The following is a 13,963-nucleotide window of genomic DNA, read 5'->3' on the forward strand; positions in this document are numbered from 1 at the left end:
AGAACAGGAATTTTGGAATAAGACCAATCTGAGTTCATTTTACAGCTCTTTGAGCCTCCCACACTCAACCTACCTCCCAGGGTTGTTGTGAAGAGTAAATGAGAGCTTTTGAGAGGGGTTGAGTTCCCTGTCTTCCTTGTTTCTTTAACTATACAATGCAAATTTAAATGTGCTTTTAAAAAATCTTGAATTGTTAACGAAAAAACATCACCCTAATATATATATAAAGTGAAGGGCAAGGGCAACAGTAAATAGCATATGTTGATAAAAGGTATCTGCATAGAGAATGCATTAATTTCAAAGCAGGAGGTGTTTCCTTCAGTGTTAATCCTTGCATATATCAGTTGCACAGAAAAGAGGCTATAAAAGGGAATATGGCTAGAGTGGCCTCTGTGACTCTGTGGGAGTCAATTAATCTCTCCTTATTTTCCTTAATTCAAGTTGGGTTTAGGGCTCACCGACTTCAAACAGGCAGTGAAGGCCTTTGAAGAAACTGCTGCATACACTTGGGAAGAAGCTGTGCCTTGTGAGCCAGGTCCAGGGGGTTTCCTCTCCCAGTTTTAATTAACAATGGAATTAAGGATTCTTTAAGAGTATGTCGACTTTTTAAAGGCGTAAGAAGGTCAATGATTTGTTAAGTACCTTCTTTCTCTTCTTAATGGTGCTATTTCTCAGTTGAAATTGTGTGAACAGGGCTCAATTTCTCTTTCAGGTCCAGAGATTCCCAGCACTATGGCTTTAAGACTTGGAAGACTGAGTGAGGAACTGCCCTGTGGTATGCGGGCCAGAGAGGGCTTAGGTTCCATCCGAGCAGGAGCTGGGTGTGGGCGTCCTGGTTAGAGTCCTGGACCCTCCTCTTGCTAGCTGAAAACCCACACATTGTAGAGTTGTCGGGATTATTAGAAACAATAAGGTAGATATGTAAAATGCTAGCTACTTATCAGTGCTGCACCGAGTAACTTATTTTGTCTACATCCCTACAAAGTTACATGTAGGATAGAAATACTGCTACATAAGTAGATAAGAAAGAAAATTACCTCTAGAAGTATGAAGTCTCACATATGGCTTTAGAAACATGTTACTTTTTACAGGGAGCTTATAAAGGTATTAATACAATGGAAAATACATGACTTTGCCTATCCTGACGAGAAGGATTGCTGCTAAAAATGATAGAAGAAATTTGCATCAGTAGCTTTCTTATGCTCTCAGGGGATTTACCTGTGCTGATAAAAATTTTTCACCTGATTTGTGATAGCACAAAAAATAAATATACACAAGCTCAAGGCTTTAAAATACAATAAGCACATGGAAACAATAATAACTAATGTGGACAGTGAATAGAGGAAAATTCATTTGCTCCATTTGCTTTGATCCTCACAGCAATCCTATGAAGAAAACAGTACAGATAGGATTATTTCCCTCCCTTTCCTGACGAGTGAGTTGAAGCTCTGAGGGAGATGAGGTGCTTAGCTAAATGTTTGTGATCTGTGGGGCCAAAGAATGGCCTCAAACCTAGAGCGTCTGGACACAATCCCTTGTCTCTTCTATGATATCAGATTGCCATCATCTCAAACAAGAGAACTTCTAATATACTTTGCCTCTATTTCCTTCTGTTGAGTTTCCTTTTACAGAGTTCTATGTTTAAGTACATTTATTGTGGACAAGAATGCTCATTGTCTCTGAGAGCATTGCTACGTAGTGACTACCCCAAGCCAGAACATTTTTTCCCTTGAATCAATCACTAGGTACCCCACGTTCCACTTGATAAATAATTCTGGATCCATTCATCTCTCTATCTCCACCGCTTCAGTTTAGGTCTTCAGGATTTCCACTGTAATGAACATGCTAACTAGTCTTCACAGAGCTGACAGTGATCTTTCTAAAAACACAAATTGAATTGTGTTTTTGCTCAGCTTTAAAACTCTTCAACAGCTCTTCACTGCTTACAGCATAATGTCCCAAACCCTCAGCTTAGCAAGTAAGGCTCTTTGTGATCTGCAGCTGGCCGCGTCTCCAACTTTATCATCCACTCAATAATCTTGAACCCCACAGAACTCCTGGGAGCTCCAGCATGCATGTGCTTTATACACCACGAGGATTAACTGTGCTATTCCTTTTACGGGGAACACATTTCTTCCCTCATCCAACTGATGAGCTCAGTGTCTCTCTGAAAACTTTCAGATAAACAGGCAGAGTTGTCTGATTCCTCCTCTGTTTATCTTTAGAGACTCACATGTACTTCTCTTACAGCATTATTATGTCTAGATCTTATGTTTGATTTTGGATTTATAGACTTCAAGACAGTGAAAACATTAAAGGCGCAGATAACTTTTCTATTATCTTGCAAGCAGAGAACACTTGCCAAAGACAGACCACCAGACCAAATGGCTGAGGTCTTGTGAGATAAAGATCTCTCTCTGTCCCAAAACTGGCAATGGCTTGAGGCTGCCAACTTTAGGATTTCTACCAAGGGAGTGAATTTTACTGGATGCTGAGCTCTGTGGATATACTAGCAGATGGACCTATGGGAAGGTAAGGGTAAATCCCATAAACAATGCTTCTTATAAATGATTAGGAATTGATGAAACAATTTGTGGGGACATTACTGAATGTATGTTCAAACCTCTGCAGAAGGGACAGCCTAAGATCATGTGGGCTTCCATCACTACTTCTTACACTAGTCTGACTTTAGTTACCTAGAAATCAGGTGCACTGGAGAAACGGAGAGCCTTTGGCAGATACATATCACAACCCACAGTCATGAATACTTCATTCACATGTCTTTGAACTGTGTAAGGGGAAGAACCACACCTCATTCACCTTTGAATCCCTGGCATCCAGGATCATGCCTCATACCTAGTTGAAATCTATACTCTCCAACGAGTGAAGATGTTTCATGATCCCATAATACTTCAGAATCCAGATTTCCTATCCCAAATCTGCCGACATATTTTGATTAGCCTTCATCTGGTTTATCTCAAAATAACAATAATTAAGACAAGCTATGTAAAAGGATCAATGACAATATGCCATGCATGTTGAGAAAACAAACCAGAATAGTGTTCCCCTTGCCCTAGGAATATCAAAAGGTGAATAATTTACCATTCTCCCAAAGTAGAAAACCAATTAGAACATCAAAAACTACCTTAAAAACAAAACAAAACAAAAACAAAAACAACAAAAAGAAACAGGAGCCCCACAGTAATCCCAATTGTGTTTCATGGAACTCCAAATGTTAGTTTGAATCCAGGCTCTGCCCATTTCTTGCTTTTGCAAGATCTGAAAAGTCAATTACTCAAAATATAATCTGTAGCCTCAGGAGCTGGCACTTCGCCAAGTAATTCCGAGCGCTTTCCGAAGAAAAATTTGCAATTTCTCTGTGTTCTTTTAGATTATGTGACAGAAGTAAATTGTGTGTACAACTAATTCATCCCTGGATGTTTGCGATCGATTCAAAGAGTTGAGAATTTGGATATTCTCACTGAAATGCAGAGAATACAGATGATTGATTCTCCTAGCTTCTGTTGACTGGCCTCCATTCTCCTGAATGCTGATTTGGGATTAAGCTGGTGTATAAGTGGTTTCACATGTCATTTGCACAGAGGTAGCTCATATCCTAATCTGTGATAGTAATTGCTGTAGCATTACTGTGTTTCCCCAAAAATAGGACTGGCTCTCATACCATATTTCTCCGAAAATAAGACTGGGTCTTATATTAATTTTTGCTCCAAAAGACACATTAGGGTATATTTTCAGGGGATGTCTTATTTTTTTCATGTACAACAATCTACATTTATTCAAACACAGTCATGTCATTTTCTGGAACATCATCATAACGTACTAAATGCGTCCATCTGGCTGACGATCTTAACTGAGGTTTATTTTTGGGGTAGGTCTTATTTTTGGGGCAACACGGTATGTGTGTGCTTCTGAAATAGACTAGGATATTCCAAATGCCCTGAAAAAAAACATACTACCACACATTGCAATGTAAGGTTAGGCATTTCTTTAACCTTTCTTATGTTTTTTGGTTGGCTTTTTCAGTTTACACCTTTGTAAAAAGTTGTCCTAATATAGTATCTTGCACTTTGTCAGTGCTTGATAAATCTTGGTTGAATGGATTGATAGCTATGTTCGTATCATATCCTTTTCAGGGCAGAATATCTTCCAAAATACTTTTGTTTTACCAAGAGTAGAAGTAAGACGTGGAACCATGAAGACAGTGGATTGGGTTCCTTATCATTACTAGAGTTGAATAAGGGTTTGTCTATCTAAGTTCTCACCTATCTCTGAGATTGTCTAAGTTATTTAAGGTCACAGTGGAAAAAGCAAGTGATGGTGTCATCAATGGAACTAGACTCCTTGAACTTATTTGTTAAATTATTGGCCAAATTTCAAGAAACATCTGCTCAGAGAGATATTTCCCATTGGAGAGGAAATAAATAACCTCTGAAAGGAATGGTTCAGTCTTCGTGAAGAACTGTTACCTAGTGAATCTATAACATGGACACTGACGAACAAGATACCATAAGGTGAAAGTGCAATACACAAAGTGAGCTCTAGTCTATTGTTTTCATTTTTACGCATGGATTCATCAATTTCTGGAGTTGTTTTATGTACCTACTAAGAACTGAGTAAAGCACAGCTTGAACATGACCTGTTCCTAGAACAGCTATCTGTCTGCTTGTCTGCCGATGATTTTATTTCCATGTTTATTTAGTTACTCAATAATTCTGAGCTCGTGCTGTGCCAGGCACTATGCTAAGTGTTAAGGGTATTGCAGTGTGCAAAATAGACACAATTCCATTCACTGAGCTTACAGCACAGAGTGAGACATTTAGTTTAAAAATCACATAAATAAATGTACAATAATAAATTGCTTGCATCTTACGAAAAATGAGGTAATACAATAATGGACCAAATTTTCTCTTTCAGGGAGGTTCTCTGAGGAAGTACAATTTAAGCTTAGATCTAAGATGACCAGAAGTTAACCAGGCGAAGTGTAGGAGCTTTTCAGTTTGAGGAAGGAGCATGTGTGAAGCGCTTGAGGCAGGAAGAGATTTAGTACATTGTGTGAATGTAAACAGTGTGGTCAGCAAAGGGAAGATGTTTAAGAGGCAGGCAGGGGTGGGATCATGCATAGCTAGGATGCTATGTTAATGATTTTGCATTTTATACCAATGCAACAGCAGAGACAGAGATCTGATCTGTACTTTTACAGACCACTTTGGCTGCACTGAGTATAAACCAGGAGGATGACGGGGAAGTGGTGAGACCCATTAGGAGGCTATTGTAGATGGGAGATGATGGAGGCTTGGCTTACACTGGTTGAAATAGAAGTAGAGCAGAATAAATAGACTTGAAGTCCATTTTGGAGGTAGAATTAACGAGAGTTAAAGATAATTGGATGATGGGTGTGAAGGAGAACAATATAATTCTCAAGTTCTTGGCTTGGATAATAGGCTAAATGTATGTGCCATTTACTGAATTGAGAAAGTGTGAAAGGGGAACAAAGTGGGGTGAAATCAAGAATTACAGTATCAGTGTATTGGTAAAAAATACCACTAAAATGTGTGTGTGTGTGTGTGTGTGTGTGTGTGTGTGTGTGCCTGTATGATTTCTTTTTCTAGCAATGAAGGATAAAATATGAAAAAAGGAAGAAAAAAAAAGGGAAAAAGAAGGGAACACAATTAGAATAGAAAATAAAATTCCCAAAGGTGGGATGGAGGGTTGGGGTTGGGAACTGATGTATTCTGGATTGCTGAAGGTGTTTAATTTAAAAAAGGACATATGAACATTATACTATAAATTTTTAATTTTGGAAAAATAAAATTAAAAAGTAAACCCTTCATATTACAGATTACAGAAAGTGGACTAAAAGGAATCATATCTGGTGGGCTCACCCAAATTGTCGATTCTATCATCTGCTTATTGTTTTTGGTGAGTTTTAAGGAGGGATGCATCAAAATCCCTAGTGGAATGGAAGAAATGTAACTTTTATGTTTATCATAAAAGAGCACAGGTTAACAAAAACAAAACAAAACAAAAACAAAACAAAATCATTGACACTGAGCCAGAAGAAAGGAGATGAGAAGGCAGGATAAAAACAGAGAAAGAAAATAAAAAGAGAAATGGGTGGGGAATTTTTCAAGCAAGCAAAGACATCTCTGCCATCATGTCTGTGCTCATGTGGGTGCTAATGGTCCCCTGGGTGTGAATCCCAGCCCTGTCACTTATCAGTGGATGATCACGGGCACATCAGGTAACTTCTCAAGCCTCGATTTTATTTGTAAATTGAAGACAGTGACACCATCTACCTTACAAGGTGACTGTCAAGGTTAAAAGAAATAATTCATGAGAAGTGCTTAACAAAATCCCTGGCACAGAGAAAGCTCAGTAATGGTGAGCTGCCTTTACTTAGCAGCCTACAGATGCGAAAAATACTAGAAAGTGGTTCCTGCAGGTGTGTGCACCTTCTCACTTCCCTATGGCTATGGTGAGATTGCTCTCTTCAAAATCATAGAGTTCACTGTATAAAAAATAGTTTTTTATGATTTGTTAAAAATATAGGAGGATTTAATTAATATTTACAAGGAATTTCAAATGTTATTAGGGTTTAATTATTACAAATTGAGTGAAAATGCCCCAACTAATTAATAACCAAAGATATGCCTTCTCATTTATTTCTAGAAATGTTAGATATAGTTTAAAATGTGTTATTTAACTCCCTAGAGAAGTCAGTAATTGACTTCAAAACTTATTATTTGGAAATATCAAAAAGTAGAGACAACGTTCTAAGGGAACTCTCTTGATATAGTCATTTTCCCTTTGAATCATTCTAAAATCTATATTTTCTCAGCTCTATCAATATTATGAAGACATATAAAGATATTCTATCTGAAAATATAACTATATTAAGCATCCCATTATATCTAGGAACATTACAATTGCGAGCTCTCAATTTAAACTGAATTGGAACTACCTTATGGAACACTAGATTCTCTTTTTCTTACTCCCCTCTCTCTCTGATTTCGTTTACTATGTGAAGATGGGGTTTTATTATTACCATACATATGCGTTAGAATATGAATGCAAAACTAAGTCCAACTTTTAGATTTAGAATAATTTGTTTATAAAGTTGTAGAAAGACTCAGCATTCTAAGGTCAAATCTGGAATCTACATTTTTTTGGTAATATAGTACTAAGAACGATAATCTAACTTCATTGACCTTTATATATATAAAATATGGGAATAACTAAATAAGAGAACATATGTAATCACTTAGCTTGCTAACATACTGTAAAGATTATATTCTTTGTGGTAAGATAGAACCATCTACTTATGTAGTTTTTGGACAAGTTGTTTAATACCTGAAGGAGTCAGTTAAATTATAGCATTAATTTAATACCTTAGTTAAAACATTAAATGGTGATAATAGTACATATTTCTTAGGCTATGTTATACCTGCAACGTAGGAAGTGCTTATTAAATATTATCCAAACATGTACTCAATAAATGTTCATTCATTCTTCTAAGGGAAATAGTACTAATTAAATTCCAAAATTAATTATTTTGGAAAAATATAATTAACAGCTCATTAAAAATGCAGGGGACCAAGAACATGTGGAGCATCATGTGGTTATGTCTGAGTGCGCTATGAAAACACCAGGGGGAAAAAATGGGGCAATGTTCTTAATGTCTGCCATTGCACCAAGGCAGCAGGACATCTCTCCAATTTGAGGAAGATGTCAAGTGCAAGAGAAGTGAGCAGAGGAGGATTCTCCCCATTCATCATTGTGGAAGCACATGCATTTTGAGAAGATGAAGTGAGGAAGCGCATGCAGTACCTGGTCATCTCAGAGTCAGGGAGCAGGCCTAGGTGGTAGTGGGGGTAGGGAGCTGAGAGAAGGAAGCTTTTGTCACACTCAACAGGGGAATAGTGCCTGGGAGAAGGAGGCTTATCACACAGTTTGTTCACAGTGCTGTAAACAGGTTCCGGAGGCCTGGTGATACAAGAGGAAGAGAAAGAGATGCGTGGTTAGCACACACACTGGACCACTGTGCAACTAGTAGCATTTCACCATATGCACAAGTAAAGACCCAAAACAGTGTTATGGGCTTCATTAGGCCTGCGTTAAGGGTCTTTTTAGGAAACAGGATCTCTGGTTAGAAATTAGAACTTCAGCGCACATTTGGCATGACTGAAATTCATATGCCAAATACCTCAACAGAGTCATAATCAACCTATAAATGCCATGCCTTTTTGGATATCCAATCTGAAATGCCAAACTGTGGGATCCTCTGACATGGCTTCTTTTTATTTTATTAGTTTCAGGTATACAAAACAATATAATAGTTAGACATTTACACCGCTCACAAAGTGATAGTCCCCTTCCCCCAACCTACTACCCCTCTGACATCGTATAGAGCTGTTACAATTCCATCGACTGTATTCCCTATGCTGTACTGCACATCCAGTGACCATATATATATATATATATATATATATATATATATATATATATATATATATATATAATTATAATTATAGTGGACATTCAGTATTATTCAGCTTCAGCTTCAGGTGTACAGCACAGTGGTCAGGCATCTACGCCATCCATGAAGTGGTCTCCCTAATAAGACAAATGCCCATCTAACATCCTACAAAATCTTTACAACATTATTGATTATATTCCATGGTTCCTTTTTAAACTTTAGTCTCATCTTAAATGTGAACATCACAGAGGCATTCTCTGACCACCTTGGCCAGAACACCCTGTTATTTTTCACAGCACCTATTCTGCTTCATATTTTTTTTTCTCAGCATGAAATACCTTTATTGTTTGTTTCGTCTAATTTATTATTGCCACTGTTACACCATAAATTTTATGAGGACATTTATCGAATTATGAAACAAATATAGGAATACAACTTCCCACATTTATATTGCATGTTTTGGGAAGGTGTTGGCCTTACCTAGGATTCTAATAGCTTATATAATTTTAGTGGTTCCTCTAAATATTTATTTATAGTTTGTCACCTAACAACTGATTCAGAGAATTTTCTACAAAGACAATAGTCATTTTAGTAAAATTTCTATTAAATGAATTAATCTAGGGATACTGAAACATTATCTAAAATAGCAACATTTTTATAGTTATTACTTACAATCATATATAGTATGTTGAGACAAATTTTACCCATAATTTTTTTTTTCTGTCAAAGATCCATGTACTGCAAAGTCCTTGGCAAAAAAAATAAAGCAACAACAAAAAACAAAAACAAAAGAAAAACACCTCACAGGTCTATTCCCTATTTTTAATATATGGTCTGAAATTGCTATCAATATCTTCCTTTTAAGATAATAATTGAAAGATATAAATTTAACTACCCAAAGCAATCTACAGATTCAATGCAATCCCTATCAAAATAACAATCGCATTTTTCACGGAACTAGAACACAAGAGCTTAAAATTTACATGAAACCATAAAAACCCCAAATAGCCATGGGAATCCTGAGAAAAAAAGAACAAAACTGGAGGCATCACACTATCTGATATCAAACTAACTACAAGGCCATAGAAATCAAAACAGCATGATATTAGCATAAAAACAGACATACAGATCAATGGAACAGAATAGAGAGCCCAGAAATAAACCCATCCCTATATCATCATTTAATGTATGACAAAGGAAGTGAGAATTTACATTGGGGTAAAAACAGTCTATTCAATAAATGGTGCTGGGAAAACTGGACAGATACATGCGAAAAAATGAAACTGGTCCACTTTCTTATACCATATACGAGAATAAACTCAAAATGGATTAAAAACTTAAATGGAAGACCTAAAACCATAAAACTCCTAGAAGAAAATATAGGAAGTAAACTCGCAGGCATTACCCTCAGTAATATTTTAACTGATATGTTTCCTAGGGCAAGGAAAACAAACAAAAGAATAATCAAATGGGATCACATCAAACTAACGTTTTTTTCACAGAAAAGGAAACCATCAACAAAACAAAGACATCCTACTGAATAGGAGAAGCCATTTGCCAGTGACACATCTGATAAGGGGTTAATATCCAAACTTTATAAAAACCTCATACAACTGATCACCAAAAAAAACGAACAACCCAATTAAAAAAATGGGCAGAGGACTTGAACTGAGATTTTTCCAAAGAGGACATACAGATACTTAATAGACACATGAAAAGATGCTCAACATCACTAATCATCAGAGAAGTTGAACTGAATTACGGCAGCAATAGAATTAGGGTAGCACGACATTTGCTCAAAAGATGGCGTTAATCAAATGAATGCTAGCGTCATTCATTATATTACAAATTTTTTTTAATACAGTTTTTGTTTTCCTTTCTTAAAATGTGTATACATGTATTTGGTACCCTCTGTATATATAGTACAGGATGAAAAGCACAGCATAAGGAGTATAGTCAATGATATTGTAATAGCTACGCACGCACGATGTCAGACGGGTACTAGACTTGTTGGGGTTATCACTTTGTGAGGTGTGTAAATGTCTAATTATTATCTTGTTCTGTACACATGAAACTAACAATAAAAAAAGAAAGATATAAATTTAAATGGAAGAACTATCTGGCAGACTGGGCCCTGGACCCAGAAAGAGTAAGCTTGACTGGGAAAGTAAAGAGCAGGCCAGGATACAAGGCTGTTCGAACCCATTGGGGAAGCAAGACTCCAGAGGCTGCAAGTGGTAGCCACGTGCCTGAGCAGAGATCCAGGAAGTGTCGGTGACAAACTCAGAGAGGGCACAGTCCGTGTTTCTGTAGCTCCAGCCCCCAAAGTGTCCCCTAATGTATAAGAGATGCTCAATCAATGCTTCCTGAACTGATTGAGGGAGAAAAAGAGCAGGGAGGAACGGAGAATAAGCAAAGTATTAAAAACAAATTTTACGTAATTTATATTACTGTGGGCCAGTCGTGGCTTACACACACCGTCTAGAGAATTGGATTCTTTCCTCACACAAAGCTTTTCACCACACAGAGAGACACCTTGATTTGTTTATTTTGTACAACACTGTAGAGGGGCTGAGGATTGGCAGGAGGAGTACAGATGACTATTTTGTCCTCCAGAATAATTATCTCAGTGGTAAAATGAGGTACCTTACAACAGAGTTGGATTGTTCTATCTTAGTGGTTAATATAGTAACATTTACAAGAAGAACTTTGGGTTTCTTAAATGAGATAGCCAAAATTATTCTTACTTTAGGGAAGCTGGCATATACTGGGGTGCCAAAAAATGTATACATATGACTCGCATTCATCTTTTGTTATCGGTATATGTTGAGTACTACAATTTTAATACATTTTTTCCTTTCTTAAAATGTGTATACATTTTTTGGGGGGCACCCTCTGTATTCTTAATTAAGACAAGTACTCTATTTTCAAAAAAACCTAGCAGGTTTGCGAATTTCTGTTTATTATTATACATATACACAATTTAGAATGGTAAACACTAGCCTTTAACAAAGGCAGCTGCAAAATCATTCTTAAAAAGTGTTTTTTTAATCAGGTTTTATAAGTTGAATTACTTGATGTAAAAGGAAAGACACTTTCAGTTAGCTACGAAAATACACCTTTTAAAATAGCCAGATTGGATACTGTTCTTGATTCTTGGCGCGGGGAGGGTCTGTTTTTGCTTTGTTGACACATTCAACTTTATGAAAATTTGTACAAATTTCCCATGGTTTTGGAGACAGAAAAACTCACGATGCCAGTCAGATAAAGAAAACCCTTGGGAGATCACAATCTTTTCTGCACCTAAAATGTGGTTGACCACACAAAAATTAAGCTTGGAAAGGGCTTTGTATTAATGAGTTGCACAAATATCAATCAAATGAAAAACGAGGGGGCCCTAAGGAAATTACTCTGGGTAGATTATCACAAGAGGTCCACTCTGAGATACAGCTGCTTGGTAGAGATGGCTGTATGGCCTCCCAAATATCCACTTATTCCTTTTTTCTTACTAACAGAAACCCCATTATCCGCTGGTCATCTTTTCTGTAATAAAGACTTTTTCAGCCTCTGTTGTAGGCAGATGTGGCCCCATGAAGATGTCCAACACAATGTGATTTGACAAAGGGTTCTGTGGGAATCCTGCTCTTACTGCCTGAAGAGAAGCTGATTTTTTGGGACTCCTGCAATTTTGTTCTTTCTCCTACTTCCTCCCTGCTGACCTGGAACTCATGTATGATAGCTGGGGCTTCAGTGGTCATCTTAAACCATGAAGTAACCTTGAGGATGAAGGCAAACAATATGGATAGTGGAGCACAATGTCAGAGCTTGCGTCACTGAAGATACGGAGTGACACTATACTGCTTCTGTGTTAGCTACCTCTGGATTTCTTTTATGTGGGATAAAAATAAACTATCTTGTTTAAACGAATGTCATTTTTTGTTTCTAAACAGGACCTAATATTAACAGATATAATCCCACAAAATATAAGAACGATAATCTAATACAAAGAAATAACTATAGATGGGGCCTGCCATAAGGCGACAATACGTTTAATTATATTGGAGGTTCATATAACACCTTCTATATGCACAGAAAAATATAAAGGATATTTTTTAGGACTATATAATTTAAAATCTGTGACTGTTTGGAGAACTCACTGCATCTTTATTTAAAAATATTACTGATCTAAACTGCCAGCACAGGGCCTAAAAATAAAGGAACTGATAACTTCTTTTAGGTCATAAAACATTTTCATGATGATGTCATCTCAGTAACATGGCACTTTCTGCTTAGGAGGGCTGATTCAATTTTCTGAGTCTGATGTTGACTCGACAGACCAAGAAAATAATGTTACTGAGAGTTTTCCCCCAGTCCTTTTCCCTCAGCAGCATTATATTTTGAGAGAAATTATCAGAATCAAAGCTGGCTAATACATATCTTAAGAAAAAAATCCTACTTGGAAAATATAACACTAAACTAAGAGAAAATATTTTTACTCTCTGAACACTACAATAAATTCAAAACAATAACAATGAGGCCCTATACATTGCACACTGTTGAATTCTTGAGACTTTTACCTACGTTATTTTGGAACCATTTTATGGGTGTAATATTATTTCATGACTCCTGTATTTAGTAGATTTGGTGTTTCGAGCAGGCTCAAATACATTATACTTCAGCAAAAAGGCCCTTATTTTTTTGTCTACAATCACTTCCAGAATTGTTTCATAGTGGATTGGTCCCTGGCCTAAGCTGATCTACTCATGATTCAAAGTCTTATTAATGCAGAGATACAGCTACTGATATTGCAGGCTTGTTTTTACCTATCATTCAGTCTTTCATTCCTTCCCTGTTTATTTGCATGTTATTTTGTACAGTCACTGGCTCAAGAGTAGATATATCAAATCCAGTTTCTTTTCTTGTGAGAACATTTGATATTTCAGAAGATGGGTAGATGAAAAAACAAACACAAACCAAAAAACACTTGGCAAACTTGACTAAGCCTTTCACAATACTGACAACATCCCCTTGTAACCAAATGACTAAACTAAAAATGTCAGGGAGAATCTCCTTTCAAGTGGCATAAAATGGGGTTCATATTTGAAGATTTCTGTGTGCTGTCCCTAGTTCCCGTAAGAGTCACCCCATGGGCATGGTGCTCCTCAAAGATTTATCAGTTGACGTTTAATTATAGTTGACATGCAATATTATTCTACTTCAGCTTCATGTGTACAGCGCAGTGGTCAGGCATCTACACAGCCTATGAAGTGATCCCCCGAGAAGTCCAGTGCCCATCTGGCACCTTACATAATAGTAATGGGATATAAAGTACAACATAGGGAATACAGTCAATGGTATTTCAACAGCTAAATATGTTGTCAGGTGGGTAGTAGGTTGGGAGGATTATCACTTTGTGAGGGGTGTAAATGTCTAATTATTATGTTGCTTTGTATACCTGAAACTAAT

General features: G+C 36.8%; 1 protein-coding gene across 14 annotated transcripts in view; it reads right to left on the bottom strand.

The window, feature by feature from the left end:
* DLG2 (discs large MAGUK scaffold protein 2) overlaps nt 1–13,963 on the bottom strand; it is a 1,856,054-nt gene that overhangs the window by 426,901 nt on the left and 1,415,190 nt on the right. For 10 of the 14 annotated variants that reach the window (XM_081064693.1, XM_081064709.1, XM_081064702.1 and 7 more), the window contains one exon: nt 7,849–8,004. The exons of the other annotated variants lie outside the window; for them this stretch is intronic. In XM_081064693.1, the coding sequence (XP_080920819.1) occupies nt 7,849–8,004 (156 nt within the window). The remainder of the gene's footprint in view (nt 1–7,848; nt 8,005–13,963) is intronic. 14 annotated transcript variants of the gene reach the window in all.

This window comes from Rhinolophus hipposideros (genome assembly GCF_964194185.1).
Source record: "Rhinolophus hipposideros genome assembly, chromosome: 10".
Lineage (NCBI taxonomy): Eukaryota > Metazoa > Chordata > Mammalia > Chiroptera > Rhinolophidae > Rhinolophus > Rhinolophus hipposideros.